Source organism: Genypterus blacodes, unplaced genomic scaffold (assembly GCF_046128005.1).
Source record: "Genypterus blacodes isolate CSIRO-AG114 ecotype Tasmania unplaced genomic scaffold, CSIRO-AGI_Gbla_v1 ptg000054l_1, whole genome shotgun sequence".
NCBI classification, from domain to species: domain Eukaryota; kingdom Metazoa; phylum Chordata; class Actinopteri; order Ophidiiformes; family Ophidiidae; genus Genypterus; species Genypterus blacodes.
In genome coordinates, this window is record NW_027466866.1 from 1,482,915 (window position 1) to 1,510,717 (window position 27,803).

A 27,803-nucleotide genomic window follows, 5' to 3' on the forward strand; every position below is an offset into this window, starting at 1 on the left:
TGTCAAATACAAACCTTTGGGCTCAACCGTCGTCTTATCTGATGCTGCGATGCATTTTGTTTTTGTCCGTTGGGCCTTGCGAATCAACATTATGTAAGAGTGTCATGAAACTGTTCACTACCCATGTAAAGAAATGTTTAGGAACAAGTGTTTATCTTGTTGCTATATATACTTAATCTGTTGGTCATAGAGTTGAGATAGAAAGATGATAGGGTTCATCCATTAGTCCAGTTTAATCTCATCACAGAGGAAGAAGAACTCTAATGAAAAACTGTGAATATAACAATATAACATAACATACAACCATTTGAATTTCCATGCAGGATGTATCTGATCACGCAAACATATCAGGAAAAATAAGGACTGATGGAAACCACAGCATTTCCATTTCGACTCCTTCCAAAATGAACAATAAAAAAATCAGATGTTTGTGCATCATGGGTTCTTCATCTTGTGACAGAATGTCCCACATATCTGAATGACCACAACTTTTACGACGGCTATAACCTCTTTTTATAAACTCATCAGTCATGAGTCAAGATGAATAAGGTTGGACTTGGAGTTTTACACATATATTTAGGATAAAAACTTGTTTTTGATGAATAACTTTAAATTGCTGGTGTCACAAACATATTTGAGCTCACCTGTTAGGACCAAAAGTATAATAAATAACTGAACTAATAAAGAGAGTCGCCCAGGTTGACATCCAGCTGATTTTACATCTTGTGGTTCCTCATGAGGGACGAGTGGTCTGATGTGACTCACCCAGCATGAATAACGTCAGAGTGAGGAAATCAGAAGAAATTTTGACAGATGATATTTCGACAGATGAAATTTCAACGTAATACTGATGAAGTAATTATGCATAATGGGTTGCGTAAAAAGCTCAATTTACAATATGCAGAATTCTTCTCGAGTTAAATCGTATGAAGAGACACTACTAACGAACCTTCATTTGGTTTTAAAGTACGTTGGAATGCTGAGATAAATTGCAACAATCTGATGGAAATAACACAATTGTAAAGGTATAAAATATACAACATATATTTGAAGGGTAAACGCTGTTCGTGATAGAACCGTGGGGGGCGCTCTTCCCTCTGCTTGTACTGGGTGGGACTCTTACCGGAAGTGACGAAGGCGGTAAAAAAAGTTTTTAGTTACGCCAACAATATATTAGTCATTTCAAACACAACTAACTGCCCAAATAAACAGATAAAATGCAAATAAAAGAAATATCTCCGATAAAGTTTAATTTTAAATGTTTTTGAAACGAAGGAAAAAAGTTTGACCTACATACCCAGAGTGCACTGGGCTCTTGCCATCTTGTGGAGTGGTTAGCAGCAGCATTAGCAGGCCGCTAGCTCACTGTGTAAAGTGCACATCTGTCAGTTAGCTCCAGCGGCTCCACAAAGTGAGCTGTCCGTACGGCGAGGAGCCAAACTTCCCCGGGTTTGAAGACGTTTCTCTCGCTCTCGGTGGATTATAAAGTCTTTTTCAACAGCCAACGGATTTGTTTACATCACAATGTCGCTCATGCTGGTGTTGTAGTGAGGAAAAAACAGCTAACATTAGCTATTTGGGCTAGTCGGCGAGAAGAATCTATACAGCTGAGAGGGAAGGGTTGAGAGACCAGGCCCGCCTCAGACTAAAGTACCGGTGGAAGCTGGTGGACAAGAACTTTGACAGCGGACTGTGTACAACTCAGCAGCCGGGACACAGAGAAGGCCGACCTGGTGTCAGTCAGAGAGGCCGGAGGAGGAGAATAGCAACATTCGGGAGTGATCTGTGACACACCGAGGAACGCTTCAAGAGTTCCGCAGGGTCTGCCTTCGGTTGTCACACTTTTCCGACAAGAGAGAGAGACGAGAGGGAAGCTATGAAAATGTCCACTGAAGGTACGTGTCTGTCTCATAATCCCCAGCTGTGAATTCTCAATCGAGATATTTGGACCAACACTTCTTTTTCATCTGGGGATAGAGTCTGGCTTGACGCAGATAGTCAACATGTCGAAAATGCCAGCTAAGAAGAAGAGTTGTTTCCAGATCACCAGTGTGACGCAGGCTCAGGTGGCCGCCAGCAGCATCACCGACGACACCGAGAGCCTGGACGACCCAGATGAATCCCGCACAGAGGACGTTTCGTCGGAAATATTTGACGTTTCCAGGGCTGACCTGGGTGTGTGCGACAGGAGTTCATCCGAGGAAACCTTAAACAACGTAGGGGAGAATCAGGAGGGCCAGCCAGCCGCGACAGGTCCCGTCAATGGGGGGGTGTCTGTTAAAAGCATGGGCACTGGTCGTGTCACCCCACATGGTATAGGTGGAAGTGTGGCTGTTCCAGGTTCAGCCACCCATCCGTTGACAGCGGTGAATACAGCCCCTACTGCAACTGTCTCTACAAGCGTGGCTCACACAGTTCCAGCGAGCACCAGCTGTAACTCTCGTTTCAGGGTCATTAAACTTGACCACGGTACCGGAGAACCCTTCCGACGGGGCAGGTGGACATGCACTGAATTTTATGATAGAGATTCAGAGGGGTCAAATAGTCGGACGGTGGATAGTATAAAGCATCCCCTCACCCTCGACCACAGTATGGACCGGGATAGTGGGCTAGGGGCCACCATTGGCTCTGTGGTTGCTCCCAATACTGTTACTGCACAGTTTCAGGAGTCCACTGCAGACAGTGTCTACTCGGTCGCACACCACCCTTACCCGTCAGAGCCTCTGCAGCATGGGTACAGCGTGGCGTCCAAGATAGTGAATGGAGCAAGTGCCTTCCAGCCCACAGGGTATGCATCTACAGGATTGCAGCAGCCACTGCAGGGTCAGGTCACTATGCAGCCTGTTGCCCCCCAAAGCATTCTCCCTAACAACCTCAACGGTGTGCACCAAGGTGCCATGCAGCAGAAATCTCCCATCATGCCTCCTGCCATGCAGGCTCAGCAGTTTCCCTATTCTCCTCATCCCATCGGCCTCTCTGCTGGCCAGCCAGACTATCGACAACAGCACTTTCTCCCTGTTCAGCCACAAGGTTCAAGCACTCAGAGCCTTCCCATGGCTTCACTCTCTGTGGGGCCTCAAGCGACACAGGGTCCCTCACCTGTCATTACCCCTGTGGGTCTAGGAGCTCAGGGGCTTGGAACTGCGAGTCAGGGTGGAGAGACAGCCTCAGCCCAGGGCGTCCTGCTACAGGTGGGCAATGTACCAGCCATGGCCTCCATTCTTCCAGGAAGTGGCCTTCCTCAGCCTTTAGGAGGGTTAGGCATTTCCCCAGCTCCTTCTGTCACTAATGCCACCCCTCATAGTGTTGTCCAGAATGTGCCTTCCACAGTGCCCAGTACCACCAATACCCCTCTGAGTCACACACCTGGCACAGGAGGCCTTGTCCAGCCCCAAGGAGCCCACGGAGGGGTCACAACAGGCCTTTACTCTGGCTTCAGTAACCACACAGAGGACAATAGGTTGAAGCTCTTTGCTGGTGTGAAGCCTTTGATCGCAGAGGGCCTCAACCTGCCCACTCCTGCTGTCAACAGCCTCTTTGGCATCACTATTCCCATGGATGGGGATGAGGACAGGTAAGAGATAGGAAAATGTTCTACTTATTATATCTGTTGTTCACTGCTTTGTGCAATTGGAGATGCAATAACACTTCACAGATATCTGTTTCCCCATGTATTTGTGGAAAACAAAGTTCAGATGTCTCTCACAGGCAGGAGTGTTTTATCTGCATGTGTAACATAACAGTGTAGACCTCATTGTAACAATTGCTTTTCTTTCTCCAGTGCAAGCCTTAGGCGTGCAATAACATAATAGTTGTTTCCACTCATATTGAAAGAGTTACATTGTAAATTGCAAAGGAAGAAGGGATTAAAGTAAAGTGGTATCATAACGTACACACTGTAGCTATTTTAGGGTCAGTCTGATGGCCCTCACACAGCTTGAGCTGAAGTGTTGCTAATCACTACATTTACTTGCGAAAAGAACTATTGGAGATGTGATGTCTGAGGTAAGAATGACCTACATGAGAACTGCCAAATCTTCCCTGTATTTATGTAGGCCTCCGTGTTTATCGGTGTGTCCTGTTCTGTTCCTTGGTGATTATTAAGTATGGCACAGACAGAAAAGAGAGGAAGAGAATGAGTGTCTGTGTGTGGTGGGAGGAGAACAACAACCAATTTTGTAGCACGCCAGTGGGCATTATTCTCGAAGCTAATCTTTGTTTAGTAAGAGGCTATTTAATGCAGCATTACACAGAGATGTTGATGTTTGGAGAGCTGAAACTGTGTGTGTTGTTCCTGCTCTGATTTTACAAGAGTCACTCTGTGTGTGTGTGTGTGGGGGGGGGGGGGGGGGGGGGAGAGAGAGGGAGAGGAGTTACATCATTGGCTCAATGTGTAACCATAGTGATGCTGGCAGCAGGACAGGACATTTCAGTGATGTGGACAGACAGACGGGCACATAGACACACACCTGTGACTATGATAGCAGTCACGTAAGCTGCTGCGTGTGACAGCGATGACATGGCCAGACTAAATCAGCAGGCCGATGTTTGCCTAATGCTCTGGCCCTCAGGCATGAGGCCCAGTTGGGCAGGTCCATGTTGACACATCAGCTTAGCTCTGTGTTCTGTGAATGAGTGTTGACTTATTATGGTTTTACTTGCTCCTTTTACATTTCCTCAATTTCCCATTACACATTAAACAGCAAATCACAGAGAATTGAAATGGATATTGAAAGAAACTTGTACGTCCTGTTTCTATTTCTCATCCAACCTGTGACTGAGAGTAGAGGCCGAATCCATGAAGTTATTGTGTTTTGTTTCGGTCAGCTTCAGTCTTTCCTCTGCTGTCATGGATTTGTTCAGGTTGATGTTACGTTGGCGTAAGGGTTTTTTACCTGTTAGTGTGCTTATTACACTTCCTGTCTGTATTTGCAATGGCTGCAATGGCTGCCTGCATACCTGCTTTGGATGCACAGTAAAAACTTGATTCCTGATGATAGATCAGCGCCTTCGGTGTCTCTTTTTAAAAGCATTCAGTCTTAGTTTGAAGATTTGAAGTTTTGATGGCTTACAGGAAGGTGCGTGAAGAGTTTGACAATTTCTATAAGACATTTCTGGCTCTCATGGAGAATTGGCGTCATTTTGGAGGTTAATAAAAAAACTAGTCTTCCGTGATGACAAATCCTTCCTGTTGTTTAGCATGGTGGTCTACCAGAAATCATTAAAGCTTGCCTCAAGAGTTCTTCACTGTGGGAAGCTGTCACAGTCATGAAACCTACCACCAACTTGAAAGTGAAGCTGTGCGGTGGTGACTGCTGATTTTCTGCCAACGCCCTTCTCCATGCGCTGGCGGGAAGATTTCCAATGGAAAAGCGGTCTTAGGCTGTAAGATAAGACTCCATCCTGAGATCGGCATTTCGAAGATGAAGATGCTGTTAGTATCTTAAATTCAAGAAGATGGCAGAGATCTTCTTTGTATGGTCTGGTTGTTTGGCAACTCACCCATGCTTAAATGAAAGTTCCAAATTTAAGGCTTTTATCAGTCTCATCATTCATACATCCATTATCTAGTGATGTAATGCACTGTGATTTATTTATGACCTAGTTTTACGAAATGACATTAAACTTTGATATACAACCTGGTGACTGAATGCCATATCAGATGATGGCTGTATGAACTGTGGAGCAAAGAATGTAAGACTGGGCGTGGCTTATCTCCAAGTTGTTGACGTTTGATTTGGTTTTTATATTTTATAAATCGTATGAATATATGGAGGTCTATGAAAAATACAGCTTACAGTGATAAAACTGGAGCAACTGATTAACATTTTGGAAAAGAATTTGACCAATATGATTCACAGGCACTATAAATTAAATACTCACTCGTATAGTCTCTAATACAACTTTTCTTCTCCTTGAACTTCAATCCTTCATGCTTCTTAGACGTCACTGTTTTCATTGTTGCTTTTGTGTGTGTCAACATATGTTCTTTATCTATTCCCACATATAAACAACCTGTCACACAATTGCATGCATGAACACATGTTTAGAATGCTGCTGTGACAGTTTCATTTCCCTCTATTGGGTATTTTGAGGGAGGTTGTCAACCCATAGCCTTGGCACTCACTGGAATCATTCTCAGTTTCTTTTCAACAAGAATTAAAATGCCTTTTGAACTTTCTCCTTAATGTCGGCAAGCACCAGAAAATCATGTTTTAACCAGAGCAAGGACACGGTCTTTCTATTTTTGGGAGCTGATTCAAAATCGATTCTTGATAAGTAATCGATAGAAGCACAGAGATCCTGTGCACTGTTTGCTTTCACTCACTTTTACTTCAGTGGTCGGTGTGCACTCTTTGATGAAGAAGGTGCTGAATGAATCCCACTCTCCTCCTCCAGAACAGAACTTTTTCTTCTCTCTGGTTTGGTCTAGCCTAGTAGCATTAGCTATACACTCCTTTCCCAGAGGTGCTGTCAGTTTCTGAAGATGTCGTCTTTTCCTGTCCTGTAACACAACACATGGATTTGTAGTAGCCAATGTTACGCAGATGAAAGACACATGAAAACATAAACTGAAAATTCAATTTATAAATTGAGTTTGAGTCCTGGAATATGAGGACTGTGTGACATGAATTTTATAGATAGAACATACAAAATAAATGTATTTGAGGCTTGTTGGGCTTTGGAACAGTTATCTGCCTGTATAGTTGAGCTCTGGTCTGAATTAGAGTGCGTCACAATGGAACAAAGCATGGGGGGGCTGAGAATGATTTCCCCCAGCCTGGAATGGTTAGCATCTCCACTCAACACGCTGCATCCCTGCCAAATAAAGTGATGAAGCTGCCCCTGGGACAAACGCATTTCATTCAATCGAAGCTCTCGGCCTTTAACTAGTTTACAGCTCCCAGGACAGACCAGCCTGCCGCTGCCCTGCACAATCTTTTGGAAAGCTACAGCCTCAATGTAAAAATGTGGGGTGTGGCAGAAGACATTGCTTGTCAGTTTGTACTGGGCTGAGTAAAAGCAGTGCATGCAGAAGTGAGCGGCTAACTTGAATTCTTACATCTAAATCTCGGTTCTTGTCTGCCTTCAGTTGTTTTACCAGGCAGCCTGATTTTTAGAATAGCACAAAACCTCAGTTATATGGTTGAATATTTGTGGCTTCTGGGTGAGCAGGCAAATTTAGCAGCCACAGCTAATCAATCAACAATAATAATAAATTGAGACACAGTTTTGTGCTCACAAAAACCCATTTATTGCCCAAATTGTAGTAGAATCAACTTTTCCGTTCACATGTGAGGTAAATATCACCTGTGGGGGGGGGGGGGGGGGAGTTGGCTTTGGGCTGTGTAGTTCGGTTGCCACATTGCCTGGAAACAAGCGTGCAGCTTATTTATCCAGAGATAGCTGACCTTCCTGAACTTCCAGGGGACATTCCCGGAACCCTGAATGGCTGTGATTGTGGGACAGTTTGGACTGCAGCCTGAGCAGACGGGCCTTTACCAGACTTCTGTTTTTGGACTGAATTGCTGGCCTGCGTTCAGTCTGTCTCTCTCTAGCTTTTCTTCCTTTGTGTCTTTCCATAATTGACCTAATTGATTGTGCTATCTTTGTCTCATCTGGGTCTTCTCAGGTTAAATTGTTCCCACAGACCTTTTACTGTTTCTGTTTACCAATTAAGAGATTTGGGGTCAGCAGCATTTTCAAATTACCTTAATAACTGACAGGAGTTGTGTTCAGGTAAGCTGCTTTATGTCTGGCCCTGTTCGCAAAGAGATACGATTACAAAAAAGAGGGAGAAAAATAACCTCCCGTTGTGATGGTGATGGGGAAAAAGCATGGTGAGTCTGTTACATCTTTTTTTTATGATTTTAACTTCAGAGATCAGAAGGTTGAGGTATTTTCGGAAGACAGACCCTGTTATCTCAGCGAGAGTTGGTCAGGGGCTCACTTCCAATTAGAACAGACCTGCCAAAGCACGTCAAAATATGTGCCCCTGACTGTCTTAGGACATTGTGTACAAACCGTCAGCCTCTTCCACAATGGTCTCGATACACAGCAGGTTATGCCACCGTTTTGGGTTGTTACAGTATGTTAAGTATGCACTAGCCTGTCTCAAAGAAAGCCCTTCAACTTGGATATAATCTGGTGTCTGGTCGATGTTGACACTGTGTACCTGTTCCATTGAGATGGGGAGCAGCAGGGAGAGTGTGTGTGTGTGTGTACTGTATATGTGTGTGTACACCTGCATGACTTCTTAAGTCAGCTGCACTCTGTGACCCACTGATCAATTGAAACAAGAGGTTATCATGCAACCTCATACCTAGATGTTTTACAAGCCACCTTTATGACCCACCCACCTACAGTTGGAACTGGAACCCACAGGGAAAACTTTGATAAGACCATTCTAACATTTATGCAACATATGAAGAGTTGGCTGTAGCTGAAACACCATATCCTGTGAAGACTACTATAATCTACACAATTTCACACATTTTGGTCATTTAAGGCCAATTCATCATACCAGTAACATCAAAATTCATTCTTGGTTTGGACTAACTTATCTTTGATGGACGTCCTTTACAATGGATGAGATGCACTTTCACTCCAAAGCAACATCCCTTCAGATAGAGCTTTGTGCATTTCTAGTTTTGCACACTCGGTCAGTAGGTTTACAGTAAAGTCAGTTATTTTGATACTGAATTGAGGAAGTGAAATAGAAAGTTGCAGGTTTAGTCAAAGTCTATTAATGGTCCCCTTTCTTTGTTCAGATGCTGAATGTTCTGGTCAGCAAGTGGCCTGAAAAGCCACATCTCAAAGGAGCAGGCATTGCCGTCTCTCTAATTTGCCTTAAGAATTATGGTAATGCTAATTTTAATGTCTTGCACAGTGCCCTACTACAAACAAAAGCTCTTCAGGGTGACCACAGTTCAGAGCTTGGTCTTAGGACACCAAGGAGACTGTTGCCAGACTTGAGGACTGGAGTGGTAATATGAGGGCCAGAAATGTATTCAGTTTTGCAGGAGCTAACCAATGGCTGTGGAAATGGTGGAGCCGTGTGTCACAGCCGATGAGTCTCCCAGAGTTGGGAAACCAGAGTTGAACAACAAGGTTTCAGTGCCAAGGGCCCCCGCGGAGCCTGACATGTCTGAATAGTGAGTAATGAGGATGTGTGGAAAGCATGGCAGGCAGCTGCTTTTGAGTCACCCATCCCCTCCAAGCCTTCCTGCTTTGCTCTGAATGGGTGTCGCCAACTGATCCGGCTTACTGGTCCCTTTGAATGTTCATTTCTGCCTCTGTGTACGTGTGTGCGCCAGCAAATGAAAAAGGGGGGAGTGGTTGAAAGATGTTTACAGTTTGAAGTAAATTAGGCGGTTAAAGAGAGTCAATTAGATTTTTTTCTTCTTTGGAGCTCATTGTCCGCCCCTTCCACTTTCCAAGAATCCTGAATTCTACTGTCGATGGTTTATGTAACTGCACTCTCAGTGAGATTATCAGTTATGATGACGTACAAAGCAGACTGAACCCTGTAATGTCAACAGGCGCTCACATAATGTCAGCCAACTAGTCATTATTTTCTCTATGACTGCCCAGAAGAATAGAATAGTCAACATGTTTGAAACGACGCATGGTTTCATCCCACGTCAAGTTTCCTCTGAAGGCCTCCTGATGTCTGACATCGGATTCTTTTTTACCTTGGAAGGGGCCAGGTAGAACGAGAATCTCTGCTTCCTGTATTACTTTGATGTCCACTTTCACATTCTGTTAAACACTTCCTCTGTGTTTACTTCCTCTTCATTTTTCCAAGTCAACTTCTTTTCAAGTGTCCCCTTTTCTACACACTCAAGCACTTTCTGTTCTCCCCCCATAAATGTCTCACAATGAACAGGCTTTTGCAGAGAGTGGGATGTGAGTCAGTGTGGCCGGTAACAGTTTATACACTCAGACACTGCAATCAGATGACACTGAGGCATCTTATAATCTTATCATTGAATCATGGTGGATTTATCAGATGTGACCCAAATGAAGTTGCCTGGTTTCGCCCAGTGAGGTCATCCTATATCATGTGTCTCATAACATCCTACCAGTCATTACCTGTATTTATGTGTCAGGTTCTGATTAACAGCAACAAGCTTTGTCATTGTGATCGACCAAAACCTTTCATCATTTTGAAAACGTCTGATTTCCTTTTCCTGCTTGCGACCAGGTTGTTAACTAACAGCACTATGGTGCAATGTGATGACTGGTGCTTTGTGAACGTGGCACAGCCATGCTCTCTTTATACTTCACGAGTCACTCAATATGATTAACATGCTTGGGTATTAAGCCAACATTCTTATCTAGTTATTTACTATCATGCAAGAAAAACAGAAGTGGAAAGTTACGACATACTGTACTTATATTTTTAATCAAGTACAATACAAGTTTGAGCTACTTTTGTTAGCTTCATTTAAGAGACTTAATATTTTTTCATTTGCCGTTCCTACTACATTTAGCTGCTGGGTGTTAGTAGTTATTTTGCAGATCAGGCATCGTACGATACTACAGTTGTGAGGCTTTGCTCCACCTGAACCTCTTACAATATTGACATACTGCTATCATTCATCCATTTAAGTCTGATTTGAATTATTCATCAAAATGAATACTTTTTTTCTTGTTTGTGCTTGTGCATATTCACGTTTTAAATCCTAGAGCAGGGCTGAATTAAGAACCGGATATGTAACCATTGTAACAAACTCAGAGGAAGAGAGGAGGAGGATGTGGTGGTGATGATGGTGCTGAAGGATTGTCGTAACCGTCTGACTCAATGAACCAGCAAATATGGCATCTCAGGCACATCTGTTTCCCCCTAATCCGTCAAAGGTGTCAGGTGTACGCATTAAATGTTTATGTGGTTTTTGATGCATTAGTAAGGATTAAGTCTAGACGGTGCTAAGACAGCAGAGTTAGCCCTCTCCAGGCTCACTCCAGGAAAGCTTAGTGGAGATTAAATGGTACAGATCGAGGCATTCAGAAAGCACATTGGCCAGTTGGCAACCAATACTTTAATTTTACAGTTTGGCTAACTGACAGTATCTGTTACATTATTAAATCCTTTGGTGACAGTTGACAGACAGAATATATAAATAGTAACAACTGCAACAACGGTTACAACTTTGTAGTGCACTGCCATCAAATCCCTTTTATGTACAGTATATTGCTACATTCATGCCTAACTAAAGAACTGTAAATAGGGAGGGGAGCCCGATATGCTTCATGTACTTCATGTTCTTAGATGAGGGAAAGTTTACCTCGGGGCAGACGGTGGCCAGTTGACACACCCAGAGAACGGTATGTAAAAGGAGTTGGTTGCGATTTGTCGCAGGAATCTGTCAGTGTTTCCTCTGCTGGATGGTTTAGAGAATAGAGCTATTAATTCCCAGGCAACCTATGCCCTCCCCTCCTCTCCCCTCCTCTCCCCTCGCATGTACAATGTAAGCTCACTAGTGCAAGGGATACCATAGATCAAAGGCATGGTATAGCATTCATTAGCTGTTAGTACACTGTTGGCATTAAGACTTCCGGAGATGAGAGTAATGCTGCTTTTGTGCCAATGTAAACAAAATGAATGACCGGATAGCACAAACTCCAGTATCTTAACTACTTATCTGTCAACAAAAGCAATCAATTATCTGACTTTGGCCACCTATACAACAAGATATGACATAAAATGCTATGCTACATTAGAACATTGATGCCACTATCATTCAAGTATTATCGTCATCACGTCATCGCCAGACTCTTTGAAGAGACTGGGGATGATGGTAGGAGATTGTGATCAGTTCACTGTGTATTGCAAGAACATACTTTTTTTTGTGCTTGGGTTTCTAATTCCCATGAAACTTGGCTCATAAAGTAAATTGGAGCGGCAGATTGTTTACAAAGAATCATCAGTGAGCTGAGTCATTTGGTTTTGTCAAGCTTGCCGTCCTATTTTCCGCATGCCCCTTCGTTCTTGTCAGATGTGTGCTATTCAGTTGACTGGCTTGCCCACTTGACCCCTAGCAAAGTGAGCGGAGAGTGTCAGGGCAGTGTTGTTACAACATCACTGACTTGCTGAGACAGAAACAGACCTGAGGACTTACAGTGCAGAGTTCAGCAGGTCAGCGTTACGCCCCTGGAACTCATTTCTTACGCTTTATTTAACAGGCTGAGTCAATGAACTTGAGCCCTGCGAGGTGAAATGGAGCAGCTAGGGCGACTTTCCTACCTCTGGGCCGATGCTGTCACCACAGAATCTCAACAATACTGACTCATCAGGATATCTTAGCAATTATGTGTAACTCAAGCAGAAATTAACACTCCCTGCTTACGAGAATACTCATATCGGTGTGACATTTTTTAACTCGGCTTTCACTGACTATACATGTTTCCTCGCCTGGGCAGAGTTGTTGCAACCTGCCTTTAATAGTGCTGTGGCCTCAGCTGTGATCTTTTTTTCACTGAGCTCTTTTAAGGTAAGTCACAGATGTCACTGTACCCCCCTCTCATATGCGTTTAGGTGTAGATGTGTGGGCAAGTGAAGGTCCAGACCATTCCAGAGTGCCTGGAGTGCTCAGAGAACTTTGGGACTCTGCTTGCTCACGGAACTGTCCTCCTCCCGTTTGCACACGACACAGAGCCGTCTGCTAAAAGAGGCCACGCAACTCTTAACATCTGCCAACGTCACAAAACACACAGAACGTTATTTGTCGGAGCACAAATATGATACACATACCTGAGCTAACCTTGTAGGACAGATGTAACAAAAGAGCGGCTGTTCTCCCATGGAGCGCTGCTTCAGGCCGCTCCGGTTATTCCTCGTCATGGTTTGTCGTGTACTTTCAACATACTGTACCTTCCCTCAGTTCTCTGTAAATTAAGACATTCTGCTCTTACTCTCTCTCTGTATATTTTTTCTCTTATATAAGATTCTGTCAACTTTTGATTTTCATCCTCAGTCTGCTGATCCGGCAAATGTGTTTCCCCTCACAGTTTTACCGCATTTAATTTTATCCAACAAAACTTATTTCACCTCAAAAGCTCAACCAAATGTTTTCGGGACAATATGTCAAAATTTGCATGACCATATTTGGATGGAATCAAGACCATTAGTAATTAAGTTAGCTGGCCAGCAGGGATGGTGCCTGACCCTGTGGCCCCATACAGAGAAGCACGTGTCTACTTGCCGCGCTGCCTTTTCGCCCTCTCCCATTACATCTCTGAATTGCTGTGTTATCCTCCATGCGTATGAATGGATAAACTTGGCTTTACTTTGTTATTTTATTTTGATGTGCAAATGAGCATCAGGGAGCCAGAGATGCAGGAAAGACGGCTTCACAAAGACAAGAGACCTTTCATTTAAAACCCACATTTGTTCTGTCATGTTGTGCTGCCTGAAGGAACGATCCTTATGTGTCGTATAGTGAATAAGAAGCCCTTGTGGGTTCACCCATGTCGATTGATCCACCTCCATCTTTCTGTTAATCAGCAGGATTACTCAAAATGATAATCGTGTGTCTTCCATCAGAAACGGGACCTTTGCTCTTTGACATATTGACGGATTGAGATGGGTTTACCAGCAAAGGCCAACTCGCGGATCCTTTCTTCACACTATACATTTGTCCACGATACTTAACTTGTCAAAGCGTAAGCTTTTTGTTTTTCCAAGTTCCTGTTCCACAGCTCAACTTTGGAACCTCATCAAAACCGTTAATGTTACACAATTAGTCCTTTTATTTCATTATTTTTCAATGACTCTTTTTTGTTGTGGGAACATGATCGGCATGAATCAAATGATAAATATATCCTTTGGCTTGGACGCTGTGCATACGAGAGATGAAAGGCCTTTTATGTGTGATAAAGGGCTGTGACAGTGACAGAGAGGCTTTATTGACAGACGTTCTGGTTGCTAAATCCCTTGTCATAAGACCAGGGAGTGCTGCTCTCTTAGATCTCTCAGTGTTTGTGTGACGTTTCAGGCATCTCACCCAACATGAGGCCCATTTTCTGGCACCTCCTGCAGGGTGGATGCACACTTTTCAACATACTGTACTGTGGCACATTTACTGCACTCAGTACTGATTGTATGTGATTTGTTGTCTGTACTGCAATTAAGGCAGGTAGGAAATGAATGCAGTAACTCAGATATTTAAATGTTTTTTTTTTTTACATGCTTTTATTGATGAAGCATGTAATAATGACATCCGTGTCGTAATGAGATCACTGTAAAGATTAAAATATGGCACTAAATAAATGGAATGTGCCAAATACAATGATGACTTTTCCCTTTGCCCTCGTTTGTGGATCGTAAACGGCCTCGCCGGCTCTGCTGATAGCTCAAGGTTACTGACACACTTCCAGCAGTCAGGTGAATAGAAGCAAGCAGAGGCCTGAGCTGAAGGTGCTCCGGGGTAATTCTCATGTAAGAGCAAACAGTAAAAACACTTTGGAAAAAAAACTACTGTGTTAAAGCTCAAGTGCACTGGACTGAACATCACTCAAAATGCAAGATGCCTGAGGGACTTTTTTTTCCCGCTTTGTTCTTTTTTAAGAATTCCGACTCCGCCTGAAGTGCTCATTTGCATTTTGTCTCAAGTATTTGTCTCCAAATTTTAGATTCTACCTTGTCAAAGAGTTCAAGACCATTGTGTGTTTGAGCTGTAATACACACAAAGGACTGTAGCCCAGCTTATTTGCACTAGTTTCATTTGTGATCTAAAAAGACAGGAAGCGTAATTGCATCTTAAACACATTTATGATGGATCTAATATGTGTAATTGGACCCTAATATTCTTTATGTGGTAGAAATGTTTGTCCCCCCCCACCTCACTCATGAGAAATCCCTATGTTTAGCATCTGATCCATCAATCATACATGTTGTACTTCCAAGTACTAGTCTTTTCGTCTCTTGGAATTTTATAGAAACGCTGGAATATTTGGAGGAGGAGCTGCGAGATGTCAGTCACACCTCACCTGCTGCCCTTAACCTACTTATTTTAGGCTGCAAGTTCATCTCCTCTTCTTCTCTTGTCTCTCTCTGGTATCTATGCCTGATGAGCTCGTTGTGCGTGAAGGTTCCGTCTCTTACGTCCCAGCGCCCGGAGATCCGAGCATACCGCTGTTTTGTTGAAGTATGTTGTTTGTGAGCTCCTGAAACTTGCACTGACTAAACGCCTCACTCGTGCACAATGAAATGGAAGGACTCGGGCTGCTGTTTGTGGGGTGTGGTGGCCATAAATCTGTCACAGTTATTGGGACTTGGTTGTAAATCACCATTGGCAGTCACCTTTTCAGCGGTGGATGGTTAACTCTGCTTTTCTAGTTTTGTAAATGTATTCTTATCTCCTGCCTGCTTTTGTCCTCATGTGCACACACAGTTGGGCCTCTTACGCTGTGAAACGCTTTGGTTTACAATTGCGAAGACCACCCTTGCTCATGTTGTAGAACAAGCGCCTGTTGTAAATTTTAATAGTTTGGGTGCAGACAGCAGGGAGACTGACATCAACTTGAACTCAACAGGTTGATGCACTTCAGTGTGTGTGTGTGCGCGCGCAGTGACAGGCCTGTAACTTCCCTCTGCTTCTCTGTTCTGAGTTTAGATTTTCTTTTAAGTCACATTTCTTACAAGATCTGCCTTACACCACTGTGTGCAAACATAGCAAATGTAAATAAGTCTTTTACAACCTGAAAACAAGAAGGGTCGCCCATGCTAATAAGAATGGGCTGAGGTTACTTAAAGGCACGATAAATCACGAGAGAGTGAATGTTTCCCGTCCCAACATTTTTCCAACAAGTTGAAAATACTTAACTTAACTTATAACTTACAGCAAATATTATCTAGCGGACGATCGGACTGTGAAAGTGACGTTTTGGACAGTTTGGACATCTCTGCGCCTCCTAACAAACCCAAATATTGCGGATGAATGAGGACAGGCAGGAAGCTTCTGTGGTAGTGTGTTATTAACTCCACATGCTCGCTGTTATACAGATGCTCATAAATGTTTTTGCTGTGGCTTGTAAGTTTATCTGTCAGTGCTGCTTTGTCAGGAAATCTGCCACTGTTTGAAGTTCAGTTTCTGTTCTTCAAGTGAGCCTGGCCAAGTAGTCAGTGTAGCGGTAAATGTATGAAAGATCACTTCCTGTTCTTGTCACCTCTGGCATGTGGTAACCTTTCAGACTATTTAGGGATGTGATGAACATTTTTTAAGGGGTTCTTTTGCAAAAAATCCGTAAAGTGTGGCTCTGTTCCGTACACACACACTCTCTTATGTCTCTGTCTCTGTCACTGTCTCTCTACACGTCTCTCTTCCTCATTCATTTCAACTCTGTCTCCCAGCATGCATGTTTCTCTTCCTTTACTCATGTTTCTCTCGTCTCTGTTTCTTCCTCCCCCCCATTAAAACGCAGGAACCCATCCACTGCTTTCTTCCAGGCTTTCCGGCCTAGCAGGTTACGAGGGTCAAAGCCTGTCAACGATAGGTATGAGCTCGGGTGTGTTTACATGTGTGTGTGGCCTGGACTTGCTGGCAAAACCAGACCCTGCACCCCTTAAAACCCAACACCTTGCGAACGTGTCCATTTTAACTTCATCTTGTCATTTATGGAGACCTGGAGTTCCATTTTACTTTAAACAAGTGATCAGCTTCCCTTTCAGTCTCGGCCTTCAAAATGCTGCATGAACTGAATCTTGATCCTCCATCGGAATATTTTCTCACTTGTTTAAAGAACCGTTGTGGTTTTTAAGACTAATTCATTGAATTACATGACTCGACTTAGCGTGCACCCTAAGCTGAACGTGTGTAATGCATGGAGAAAGCATGACATGGTAGGAAGTGTCGACGTGACGTCCACGTCCTTCCTGGCGGCGTGTCAGGGCTCTGTGACACTTTGAGCGTCCACATTCTGCCAGTCACGAGGCTCCAGCGCTCGGGTTTCTCTGGCCCGTAGGGCGAGTGCAGCGTCGTGCCAGGGGCTTTTAGTACCGCAGATAGCACTTCACATTGACGTAGCGAAGATTGTGCCATGTTACATAATCTTTGGACTGGAGGAGATTTGGAAACATAGCAGTGGAAATGTTGCGATTAGAGTTCAATATGAAGTCTCTGATTCCTATGTGGAACAATTCCATGCATCAAAATTTTTTATTTAGATACACCCAGTCTAGTTTATCAATTGTAGTTCCACCACATTTACAAATAGGACTATTACACTGGAGTATAAAGAGTATATGATCTCAGTCTAGGAGTATGGAGGAGGAATATGCTTTGAAGAGGATTAACATTCATTTCTTTCATCTTCCCCAAAGTAATGAATTATTAATTTTTAACATTTCAGATTGATATGCTTGAATTGCCATCTTACATCAATACAAAATCATGACAGTAATGGCTGCTGTGTAACAGTTTGGGTCATCAATCATCAGTTTTGATGGCGGTGGTAACACAGGTATTGGCATTTACTCCCAGTACGGCTGCACAAACTAAAATACTGTGCTGGAAATATTATTGATGAGATAACCAAAATGAACCATTGAGTGTTATTCTGCTGCTACTTCTTGTCGTTCAGAACATAGAGCTGTGGATTAGAGGATAGGTGGATGAAATGTTTGTTAGTCTCACCTGCCTTGGACAGAGTTTGGGCTGCATCTTCAAACGGATTCTTAATTATTCCAAAACGTGACTTTACCTGACAGATTTATGGGAGCACTCTTGGCTCCTGATTACGCTGTGGTTTTCCTTTGGAGGTAAGAATGTTCACGGTTTGCATTAGTCACCATCATTATACACAAGATTTTGATGCAGCTGAAAGCGTTCCCGTCTCATGGAAACGTCGTTTTGCTGCCATGGATATTTGACCGGCTGCCAGCAAACACATACAAACACCTTTGGGGTGAACCCTGAGGTGACAGGGTTTCATTCAGGCTCTTGATGCTGAACATGTGGGAGGCCTGCTGTGTCATGAAAGGAATGGAGACGTCTGAGCAAAGGGCTCTAAGGCAACAATTCCCAGTGTTGATTCAGGGACATCCAGGAATCCTTGAGAGAGTTCCAGGGTGTCTGCAGAAAAATTAGGGTAACTTTGATTTTGACTCTTGGTTAATTAGGCAGACATGAGCTCGGTGAAAGACGAGTGTCCTGGAGGATTTCCTCACTCAATTAACAGGCATCCAAAATATTCTCTGTAGGCGTCCTGTCTGGTAAATTAGCCTGGGATCTAAATGACTGTGACTTGCTGAATGAACAGAAACTGAACATGGCGTCAACAAGAACGGAACATTAGAAGCTTTACAAATACAGGATTGATTGCACTATTGGATTGCATCAGACTGCAGGTGTACTGTACATCATGAGCTGATAAATCAGTGTGTGCTGCATGGTGATGTTCTCTCCATCATTACTTGGAGCTTTTGGCCTGAAGGTGCAGTTGGTTCGCTCGCTTCAGTATAATGCATACTCATCACAGGTTTGATGTTCCCAAAATATATTTACCAGACTTCACTTCCTGGCCTAAATCGCCTTCTTATACAGGCAGACCCGTAACTACATAAAACTAAGTTATAGCTAAACGTCCATGTTGTTCTTCAAAGCAAGCTGGTGTGGATAAAAAGTGGATGTTTGTGTAAACAAGAGTGGTGTTTTACTGACTACCTGTGTTGTCTTGGCTGGCAGAGCTTCTGTTTGTTACGCATCCAGCTGTAGTTTGCCTGTAGGCTCTGTGACTAACAGTAAAGCCCTATCCGAAACTTTTCAACTCACCGCTGTAACCTCAAGGAGCCTCCTCAATCCACCTCCCTTTGTCATGAGCTCGCTCTCCTGCAAGGTCGGACATTTTCGGGAGAGGGAGGGGAGGCTGGGGGGGCGGCGCTCCTCACAAACCGTCTCAGGGCACATACAGCATTCCTGGAAAATGATTGCTCTGTGAAAAATGTTAAACCTCAGCTGGACGTAATGCCCCCACATCCTTTGCGTTCTTTGCGTAAGGGATGTGTGGGATTTTGAGTTTCTGCCACATTGCGGGGATCAAGAGGCGCCTGCCTTTTTGTCTTTACATCGATGCATCTGCACCGGCTCTCTTGTTAATAGTTCTTCTTTCAACAGCAAATGCAGGAGACAAATTTACTTTAACTAAATTACAAGTTACACTCCATTGGTAAACATTCCAGGAAAGCGGTCTGTTGGCTTGCTGAATGGAATCATTGTCAGGCTCTGATTGGTACTGAGTAACGCAGCAGCAGCAGCTCTTTTACTGCCCTCAATCCACAATGATCAACTTTATGATTACGGACAATTAAGAAAAGACAGATTTATATTCCGACCGAGCACACCTGACTAGTGGCCCCGCGCTCAGCCAGGGAGAGTTACTTGATCCAAACCAGGCATGTGGCTTCTGTTTATGGCACAGAAACAAACATTTCATTATTGAGAGGAGGAAGAAAGTTGAACGTGGGAAACCAGGAGTTTTACTGCTGATGTTCAATTAGCGAAGGGCTGCACTACTGAACGCCATAAATTATCCCATTTTCCATCGACCTGCCCGTGTCTTTCTCCTATGAAGTGGCGTCGCTTTTAGAAAATATCACCCACTGTTAAGTCACAAAGTACCCCCTCTTTATTCTTGGCGCAGGCTCAGTCGGATTCACCACCCTCTCTGACACACACGCACAAAACTCTCAACACACACTTTGTAATTGCTAACAGACAACATTCGTATCCTCAAAGGACCCGAGGATAACCGGGTTCAATTTCAGGGTTTCTTAGCAGCACTAAGAACATCATTTTGAGCGGATTACTCTGAGACAGAGGCTATCTCCTCTAGATAAAGCATGACATGACATTGTGCAGAGCTCTGATCTTAAACTTAATGAGCCTCTCATAGGCAGGCAGGACTTGATGTATGGAGGTCGTAACCACCGGAGATGCAAACTCCTTACGTAAGAGAACCCGGCCTCATAAAGACTGCGACTGTCTGGAGACGACATATTCATCCCACTAGCTCTATCTCTGGAAACTTTTGCCGACGTTTGACCTGATTTAATCCAGGAAGTTTGCTTAAGCACACATGCCTCTTTTCAGCGTCATCATGCCTCACACCCGCACAGTTAAGCGCATTCAAGACTCGTATCTTAATATAACCACAGGCTTCTTCTGTTAGCCGCTAAACATCTCTAGCAGAAGGTAAAATGATCCACTGTGTACAGACAGCCCAGTAGTAGGCGAGGAGGGAAGCCAGGGATTTGGTCATTTCAGAGTTGGGTGGATTCAAACAGCTGACCTTCTGAGCACGAACCCATTTTCTAATCTATGAACTCAATCACATCAGGACCCATGCTGTGGAAGGTCGAGTCAGGAAAGTCAAGGTGAAGTCGGGGCACGAAACAACAGCAGAGAGATTAGACCCTGTATTTTGTAGCGTCGCTCCTAATAATGTTAGGGTGACCTACTTCAGAGAGGAGGCAAGCGAGGCCAAGTCCTTGATCCTGTGATAAATGCTCTGCTGAGTACAGAGGCTCATTAACAGCGAGGTGCCAGGATTTTTTCCCGTTAAGCCTTAGGAGTTACACCATTACTTTTAACGTGTTCCAGTGGGGGACATAATCCATATTAAACTAAAGGAGTGGCACAGGTCCAAATCACTGAGGTCAGCAGAGAAGAAGCAGTGAAAAACGATCTAGAGACAGAGGGGGCGCATGCTGTAGTGAACGCCATTTGGCACTGATTGGCCGATTACTGCTGCAGGGGTTAAAGCTAGAGAACCCCCGACTCGTCCTCCCGCTGCGTTTGCTCATGGAGTTTGACGGTCACATTTCACATCCTCAGGGGGTCGAGGGGTTGGGGGTAGATGGGAGTTGTCAACCATGAATAAACAACCCAGACTGTAGTTATTTTAACCTGGAGATAAAAAACAACGAGACCTACCGTTATAATGAGGGCTGATGGATGAATATCACCAATTGCCAGATCGTGTTATAGTTTTCGATGCATGGACCACAAGGAATTTGTTGTACTTGGTACTTGGTAGATCAATCCAATTCTGACTCTGGTCCACCTGAAAGACTCTAAATGCCCAAAGCGTGTTTAAAATGCCCCCAAATAAGAGGCCAAACGTTGCAACGTCCATTTAAAAAAAATTAAATAAACTTTCCATCCCTGCAGAATCCTCATGAAAACGAATTTGGTAAATTCTATTAAAACACCATTTCTAACTCTATTTTTCCACATTTCTACACCACATCACCACTCCCAGATGATGGATAAATTATTAAGTGCATGAAGTACCCGAGCCAGTTTATCCACCAAGACCATGTGTTTTGGGGGAACCAGCTACTGGGCTTCCAGCACCTCTTGTGTTGACATGTGCAGAAAGAGACGCCGTTTCTGCTCCAAACCCGGGAATTATGCAACAGGCATGTGTGTGAATGGGACAATCCCTTCAGTCTGTTTACAGGGAAGTGTGGTGGCAACAGACACACCCACTCATCACTCTGATTTAGTGCTGGAAAAATAAAACAAGTCCATCCACAGACTGGGGGTCTCTGAGGTCTGCCTTTTTGGTGTTTAGTCTCCATTGTGTCTGTATGGGCCGCCCAATATGTAGACACGTCCCATCAATACAGCCGCCAGAAACCAAACAAACACCACTTTCAGAGGCACTGATTAACATATTTTCAACATCCTGTAATTGTCACCATTCGAACGATGTCTACGAGCTCTACAATGAAATGAGGATAGAAGCGGTGAGTCAAGATTCTTTGCGGCTATTTTGCGAAGTATTCAGATCAGGTCTTGTCAGGCAGGTTAAAGTATACCTTGTGTGGTGTGCGTCTTGTTTCTACCTTGTACAAGCCAGGTTTCTGCTTGTTCTTTTGAATGGAGACAGATTTGGATGGCCTTCCTCGAAACTGTTCCTTGAAACTGCCTGTGCCAGTGTGGTTTATAACTGTAAACATCTTCCATGTTTCATGTTACTCACACCTTCAAGTGAAAGATGGAATGGCAACCAGCAGTTGTCAGTGATCCTTAAGCTATTATCAGCCAGTGACCTACCCCAAACTCATTCAGCATGTCCAGTTTTAAATGTTCCTTTCCTAGAACTAAACTAAAACTAAAGGGTGGAAAACTAAAAACATTGCCTGTGTCTAATAGCTTGAAATGTTTCCAGACTCTCCCCAGAAACAAGGGACACTAAGTCTGAAGTAACAACATAATGCAACACGTTAAATAAATCACATCGAGACAAGTTGATAGGTGTTTCAGAAGCAATAATAATCTCTACAAGTTGACTCTATAAAACAGTAAAGTTGACAATTGTATGGCGTGAGAGTGTGTGGAGACCTGGAGGCGGAGGCTACTGTAACCTAGTTTATCTAACTAGATAGGTAAACACAGGGGGCTCACAGATCCCCTGTCGAGAATGGGGGGGGCCAGCAGTCGCGTTCAATTCCATCAAGTCTTGTGTAAAAAATTTGCATATATACGTTTTCATTTGGCTGACGCTTCCAGCAAGAGTGATTTGTGTGTGCGCACAATCGCAATGACATATGAATGAACTGCCATTGCCTGAAGTCGTTCTGTGGGTTCCAAGTAGTTTTTATCACCAGAACTCACCGGAGCCTCTGCTGACCTCTTGTGGTGAGCCGGTGAAGTGAGTCTACTGACACAACCAGCTGCGGATGCTAAACCAGGTCTCTGTGCTGAGTGCAACAGTGAGTCGTCGGTGAGTGCACTCCTCTGTTTTGCAGCCCCCACCTTCCAACTATTGTTTGGAGATCTTCTCACCGAGGGGGCGTTATCACTGGTTAAGGTCTCATTTATTCAGCTGCTCCCCCCCTCCCCTTCCCCACCGACGTGTGCCAGTGCATCTGTCTGCAAATTTGAAGGCGCTGTGTAACATCATGTGATGAACCCGTAGAGATGGAAACACTGTCTCCTATGTTTCAGGGCCTCAAGTGAAGGTAAACTGGTGATGTTTACATAAAGGTATTCAGTTGACCTTCTTCTCCAGAGTGATTGCAGTGTGTAAACAGGTTGGAGAGCGGACATATTGATTGACTGATATTCACTGGCAGTAGCCGGTGTCTACCTCAAGACCTTGAAGGTGCAGGTTCAATACTCGGTTAACCAACTTGCTGCCCCACTGTGAAGCCGGAGTGTGTGTGTGTCACAGTGTGATGGTGGTGATGACACAGATGTTCCTGCCTCAGTCTGGACCGGAGTCTCTGAGGGGTGTCCTGAGCTGGAATGTGCTGCCTTGTGTTTCTGGGGAGTCGGGGTGATGCATGTGTGCGCCGCTGCAGTCCGTAGGAAAGGCCCATGTTGTGATTGACACAGTGGGCGGTCCTTGTATAAACCTCCACATGTCGTCCTCCTAGAATGAAATGTACAGTTTGCTTTGTTTCTCTTGGATACTGAATGCCAACAAATTGCTGTCGTCTCCCCAGCGAATCTTGCAACTCCTCAAGACCAAACACTCATTAGTTGATTGAGCTAAATTAGTCTAACCTGCTCTTGTCTGTCTCCTGGTTTTGCTGTTGATGAAAACACATTCCATCCTGAGCCAGCGGCCGTTCTTCTCTCGCTGTCGCAGATGTGTCAGTTCTCACTTCAAAGGCAGGAATGCTGTCGGCCTGCAGATCACAATCACGCCAGTTCCACAATTGCAGCCATCACAACCCCACGACCCCACAACCCTTCAACCCCACATCCAGCCTGCTATAAATAGGTCACTTGGATCTGAGCAGGTTTATGAGCAGGTCCAGTATAAATTGTTTATATCTGCAGCAGTCATGAATCCAAATTTAGACTTCTTCACGGCAACTTTGACTTTGAGTATGAGGACACAAATGTAACTTCTTTAATAGGCTTTTGCAACTCCTCTTCAGACATTATCTCCTGCACGATGTCTTCTGTTTGAAGTTGGATCGCCCAGCAGTCTCATTCTGAGCCCAAACATGCCACGGACTCGGTTTGGAAACGACCAGATGCAGAATTGCTCTCGGTGATATCAGTGCAAATATATAGTGAGAAATGAACACATGTGGTGAAAAGGGGCAGCGAGTCCTCGTGTCCAGTACATGGGGACAGGACAGTGCATGACATTGTCTCACTTGTGTGCTAGTTCGCGTCTCCAGGAGCAGCGAGCAAGCAGCAGCAGCTCTAACCCCGCCCCTCTGTATTCACCATGTGACTGTGCGGGGGTTTTAAGAACGAACTCTCCTCACTGAGCCTCAAACTAGAGCCATCGGCGTTTATAAACACATACTCTCGAGTCAATCATCGGGGAGAACACTTTTGGACAACAACATGCGCTGCAAAATCAGCTACAGTCTGCCTTGCTCGCCGGCATGTTCCCCAACGTATTCCGGACGATTGGTCACCTACAGAGCGAGATGCGTCAGGTAAACAAAAGTTTACGAATCGAATTTACACCATCTGTGCAAGAAGTTACAGTCGTGACTTAGTTACTTTGTCTCGCTTTGTGGGTGTGTGTTCAGGGTTTGTGTTGTCTCACTGTAGAGGTTGTATTCGGTGCGTGTTCCTGCTCGATTCGTGACTTTAGTAGTAGTTGAGTTTAGTTGTTGTTTGTGTCAGATCAACGTGTTAACCCCTTAGTTGTTTGTGATGATCGGTCCTCTCCCTCCTCCTTCTCCTCCCCCCTGAGGTGATGTACGTGCGTCCCAGCACGCAACCTCCACGGCCGGACCCCCCCATCCACTCTGCCTCTGGGTGCAGAGGTTTGCACTCTTTATCTGGGCACACACACTGTTTATCAGCGGTTCTGCAAAGTTAGAACAGGACAGCTGCACCACGTTTACGCATATTAAGCATTAACGCGCATACATGAACGCAGGTTGGCTTTGGTTTTTTTAAACGCAAACATTTCGTATTTATCCAAAATATCTCATTTATGTTCAATTTGTGGTTGTATTAACAGCCATCACGGTGTGTTTTTTACGCGTTTGCATCATTTTGGTTCGATTTTATTATTTCAAATCTTATTAACCGATTTATTTTCTCCGTTGACTTTAATACCAAACTAGTTGTCGCTGCGGCGGCTGAGCACATTATGTTCCCGAGTGTGAGCGCCTCCTAGCGGCGAGAGAGAGAGAGCGAGCGCGCGCCTCCGTCCTTTTGTTTGGATCCAGAGCCGAGCTGGGCGGAGGTTGAGCCGCGGGAGAGAGCGTCCGCTTAGAGAGACACGAGAGCCCGCGTGGTTGAGCGGAGGTGCGGCCAGAGCTGTGGAGGAGTGTTCGGCCTGTACGGAGCTGTAGCGAGGGTCCAGCGAGCGGGTCATCCGCCGGGTTTAATGTAGGTTTGTGTGTGTGTTTTGATGGGTAAAGTTGAGGAGGAGGTCGGAGAGCTAAACGGGATCTTGGTAACGGAACAGGAAGCAGCACGACGAGGCGACACGCGCCTGACACGTGTTATTGTGCTGATCGTTTGTTTACCGACACCTTCTCCTCCTCTGTTTGTCCGCTGTAGCGATCTGTTGACGGAGTTGAGTCACTGGGTGCGGCTGATGTCTCCCTCCATGATCCCTTTACATTATATATGGAACGGAGTCGCTCTTCTTCCTCTGCTGCTCCAAACCACGAGCTGCTCTTTACTGCGTTTGATCCCCAATAGAGGGACAAACCTCCTAAACAGCTGCAGGCCTAATGGAGATTAATGTATGCTGGCCATGATGTCCCAGACGCACACACACACGTGGACAGTGTAATGCAATACAACAGCCCTGCAGCAAACCCAACCCCATTATGATCCTAATGTGCAGCTTTTGTGGAGTGAAACCAGATGTTGACGTCTAGGCCACATGTATAGGAGGAGTGGGGGTGTGTGAGGAACAGTGCAGAGAAGAGAGAAGAGCTGAACCAAGATATCCCTGTCAGAAAGTCAACTTGATCAAAGGCAGGATTCATTGTTGTGCTGTTTGATCGGGTTGTGTCGCACTGGTGTTTCATTGTTGCTTCTCATTATGCTTCCAGTGTGTGTGTGGACAAGTGTTGGGTTTCAGTCCTCCACAGCTATCAGAGGTTATGACTCTGTTAATGTTCGAGTGGCAAAGTGATGAGACTGAGAGCACGTTCACACACTTGTGTCTCATTTTGAAGCCACTGGTTGCTCATCATTTCTCTCCTTTTATCTGAGTTACTGCGTCAGCACTGTGCGAGGTTGCGAAGTATCGAGCATTGCTGCAAAAATGTCGCTCCTCTTATTTTGTTAAGTACACTAAAGTCGTTTAAGCTTTGCTCATCACATGGTTTGGGAACATTTAATCTCCGCTCAGCTTTTACTTGGAAATATCTAAGTGTGGTTTCCCCCCATGTGATCTCATTCTCAGAAGCAGGCTGTTGTTCAGGTTGAGGTTCGTGTCCTTGGAATTTTCGGAGATTATTTACAAATAATGCCACTTAGTACTAAAGCTGTTACAGAAATCAAATCCCGGGGGAACAGATTTGGCACTGAGTCAAAAGGATGGGTTGACAGATGTGTGGTAACTTTCGTTTCCTTTCTCCCCACAGTGCATCCGGTGCCAGCGTGGTTGCCATCGATAACAAGATTGAACAGGCAATGGTGAGTCTTCTGCACACACTCGCCGGCGTCTGCTGCGCTGCCTGGAAAAACCGGAATCGTTTCAATCCGTTGACCTACATTCTCTGCGAGCTTCTACAGTGACTAATTTGATTTGCGTCGCTGAAAATTACAGTTATGTCGTTTTAGTTGGAACTGATACAGACGTCACCATTAAACAATCGAATGACGACAATAAAGAGCTGATCGAAGCTTTGGTGCGTCATCGGTATTTACGAGGCGTTAAGTCACAAAAACCCTCTGCCATACAGGAAGTGACTTGTTTTACATTACCGGAGGAAGCCACAGCACTTAGGAGGAAACAGACGGTCACACTTGTAGGTCTGTCGCGATTAATCGATTGTTATCAACTACTTGTTCTAAAAAAAGATTAAAATGACACCTAATTAATTATTCAACAATTTTGCAACAAGATGATGACAGAACATGACTGTGCAGAAACGGGTAATACACACTTGGAGCAAGATTAGGCGTCTTTATTCTCCACGTGCTTTAGATTTTAAATATGTTTCAGTTTGTCAGATTGATACCTGGAGTTGTAGTATGACACGTTTCTTCCCCTCTCTCTGTCTCAGGACCTGGTAAAGAGTCACCTGATGTATGCTGTGCGCGAGGAGGTGGAGGTGTTGAAGGAGCAGATTAAGGAGCTGTACGAGAGGAACTCTGTGTTGGAGCGCGAGAACGCCGTGTTGAAGTCGCTGGCCAACTCGGACCAGCTCAACCAGCTGTCCACCCAGGTCAGCCCGGCCGGCAGCATCTCGCCGCCCCAGCAGCAGCAGCAGCACCTGGCCACCACAAACACAAACACGCCCCTGGCTCACCACGAGGGGGGTCAGAGCGTCCCTCACCAGCCCAGCGTCACCTCGGCGTGATCGCTCTCCCCCCTCGATACACAACCAAACACGCACCTCCCTTAGACAGGAGTGGAAGATCCTGTTAGCAAAGACTGTCCCCTTAGCTCCATAACGCAAAAGGTTCTGCTCTGCATTTGATCTGCTCCATTCGAGGACAAAAAGGGGAGGCGTCTTTCGTCTGCCACCCTGACTTCAGCTCGCATCAAGAGCCATGCTTCAGTGTGCGCTGCCGTCACCGGGCCGTCCCATCACCAAGACAGTTACCGTCGTCGCCGGAGAAGTCTTCAGGTCCCGTGGCACGCCTAAAGAAACAGCTGGCTACAAAAAAGGACAGGGGGAG

General features: G+C 44.8%; 1 protein-coding gene across 1 annotated transcript; it reads left to right on the top strand.

Moving 5' to 3' along the window:
- The first annotated feature begins 1,324 nt into the window (after positions 1-1,324).
- Positions 1,325-27,777, top strand: tsc22d2 (TSC22 domain family 2). Its single transcript, XM_076151204.1, has 4 exons — positions 1,325-1,895; positions 1,978-3,574; positions 26,540-26,591; positions 27,185-27,777. The coding sequence occupies exons 1-4, from the start codon at positions 1,877-1,879 to the stop codon at positions 27,479-27,481; spliced, it is 1,965 nt and encodes a 654-aa protein (XP_076007319.1). The 5' UTR covers positions 1,325-1,876; the 3' UTR covers positions 27,482-27,777.
- The last annotated feature ends 26 nt before the right edge of the window (positions 27,778-27,803 follow it).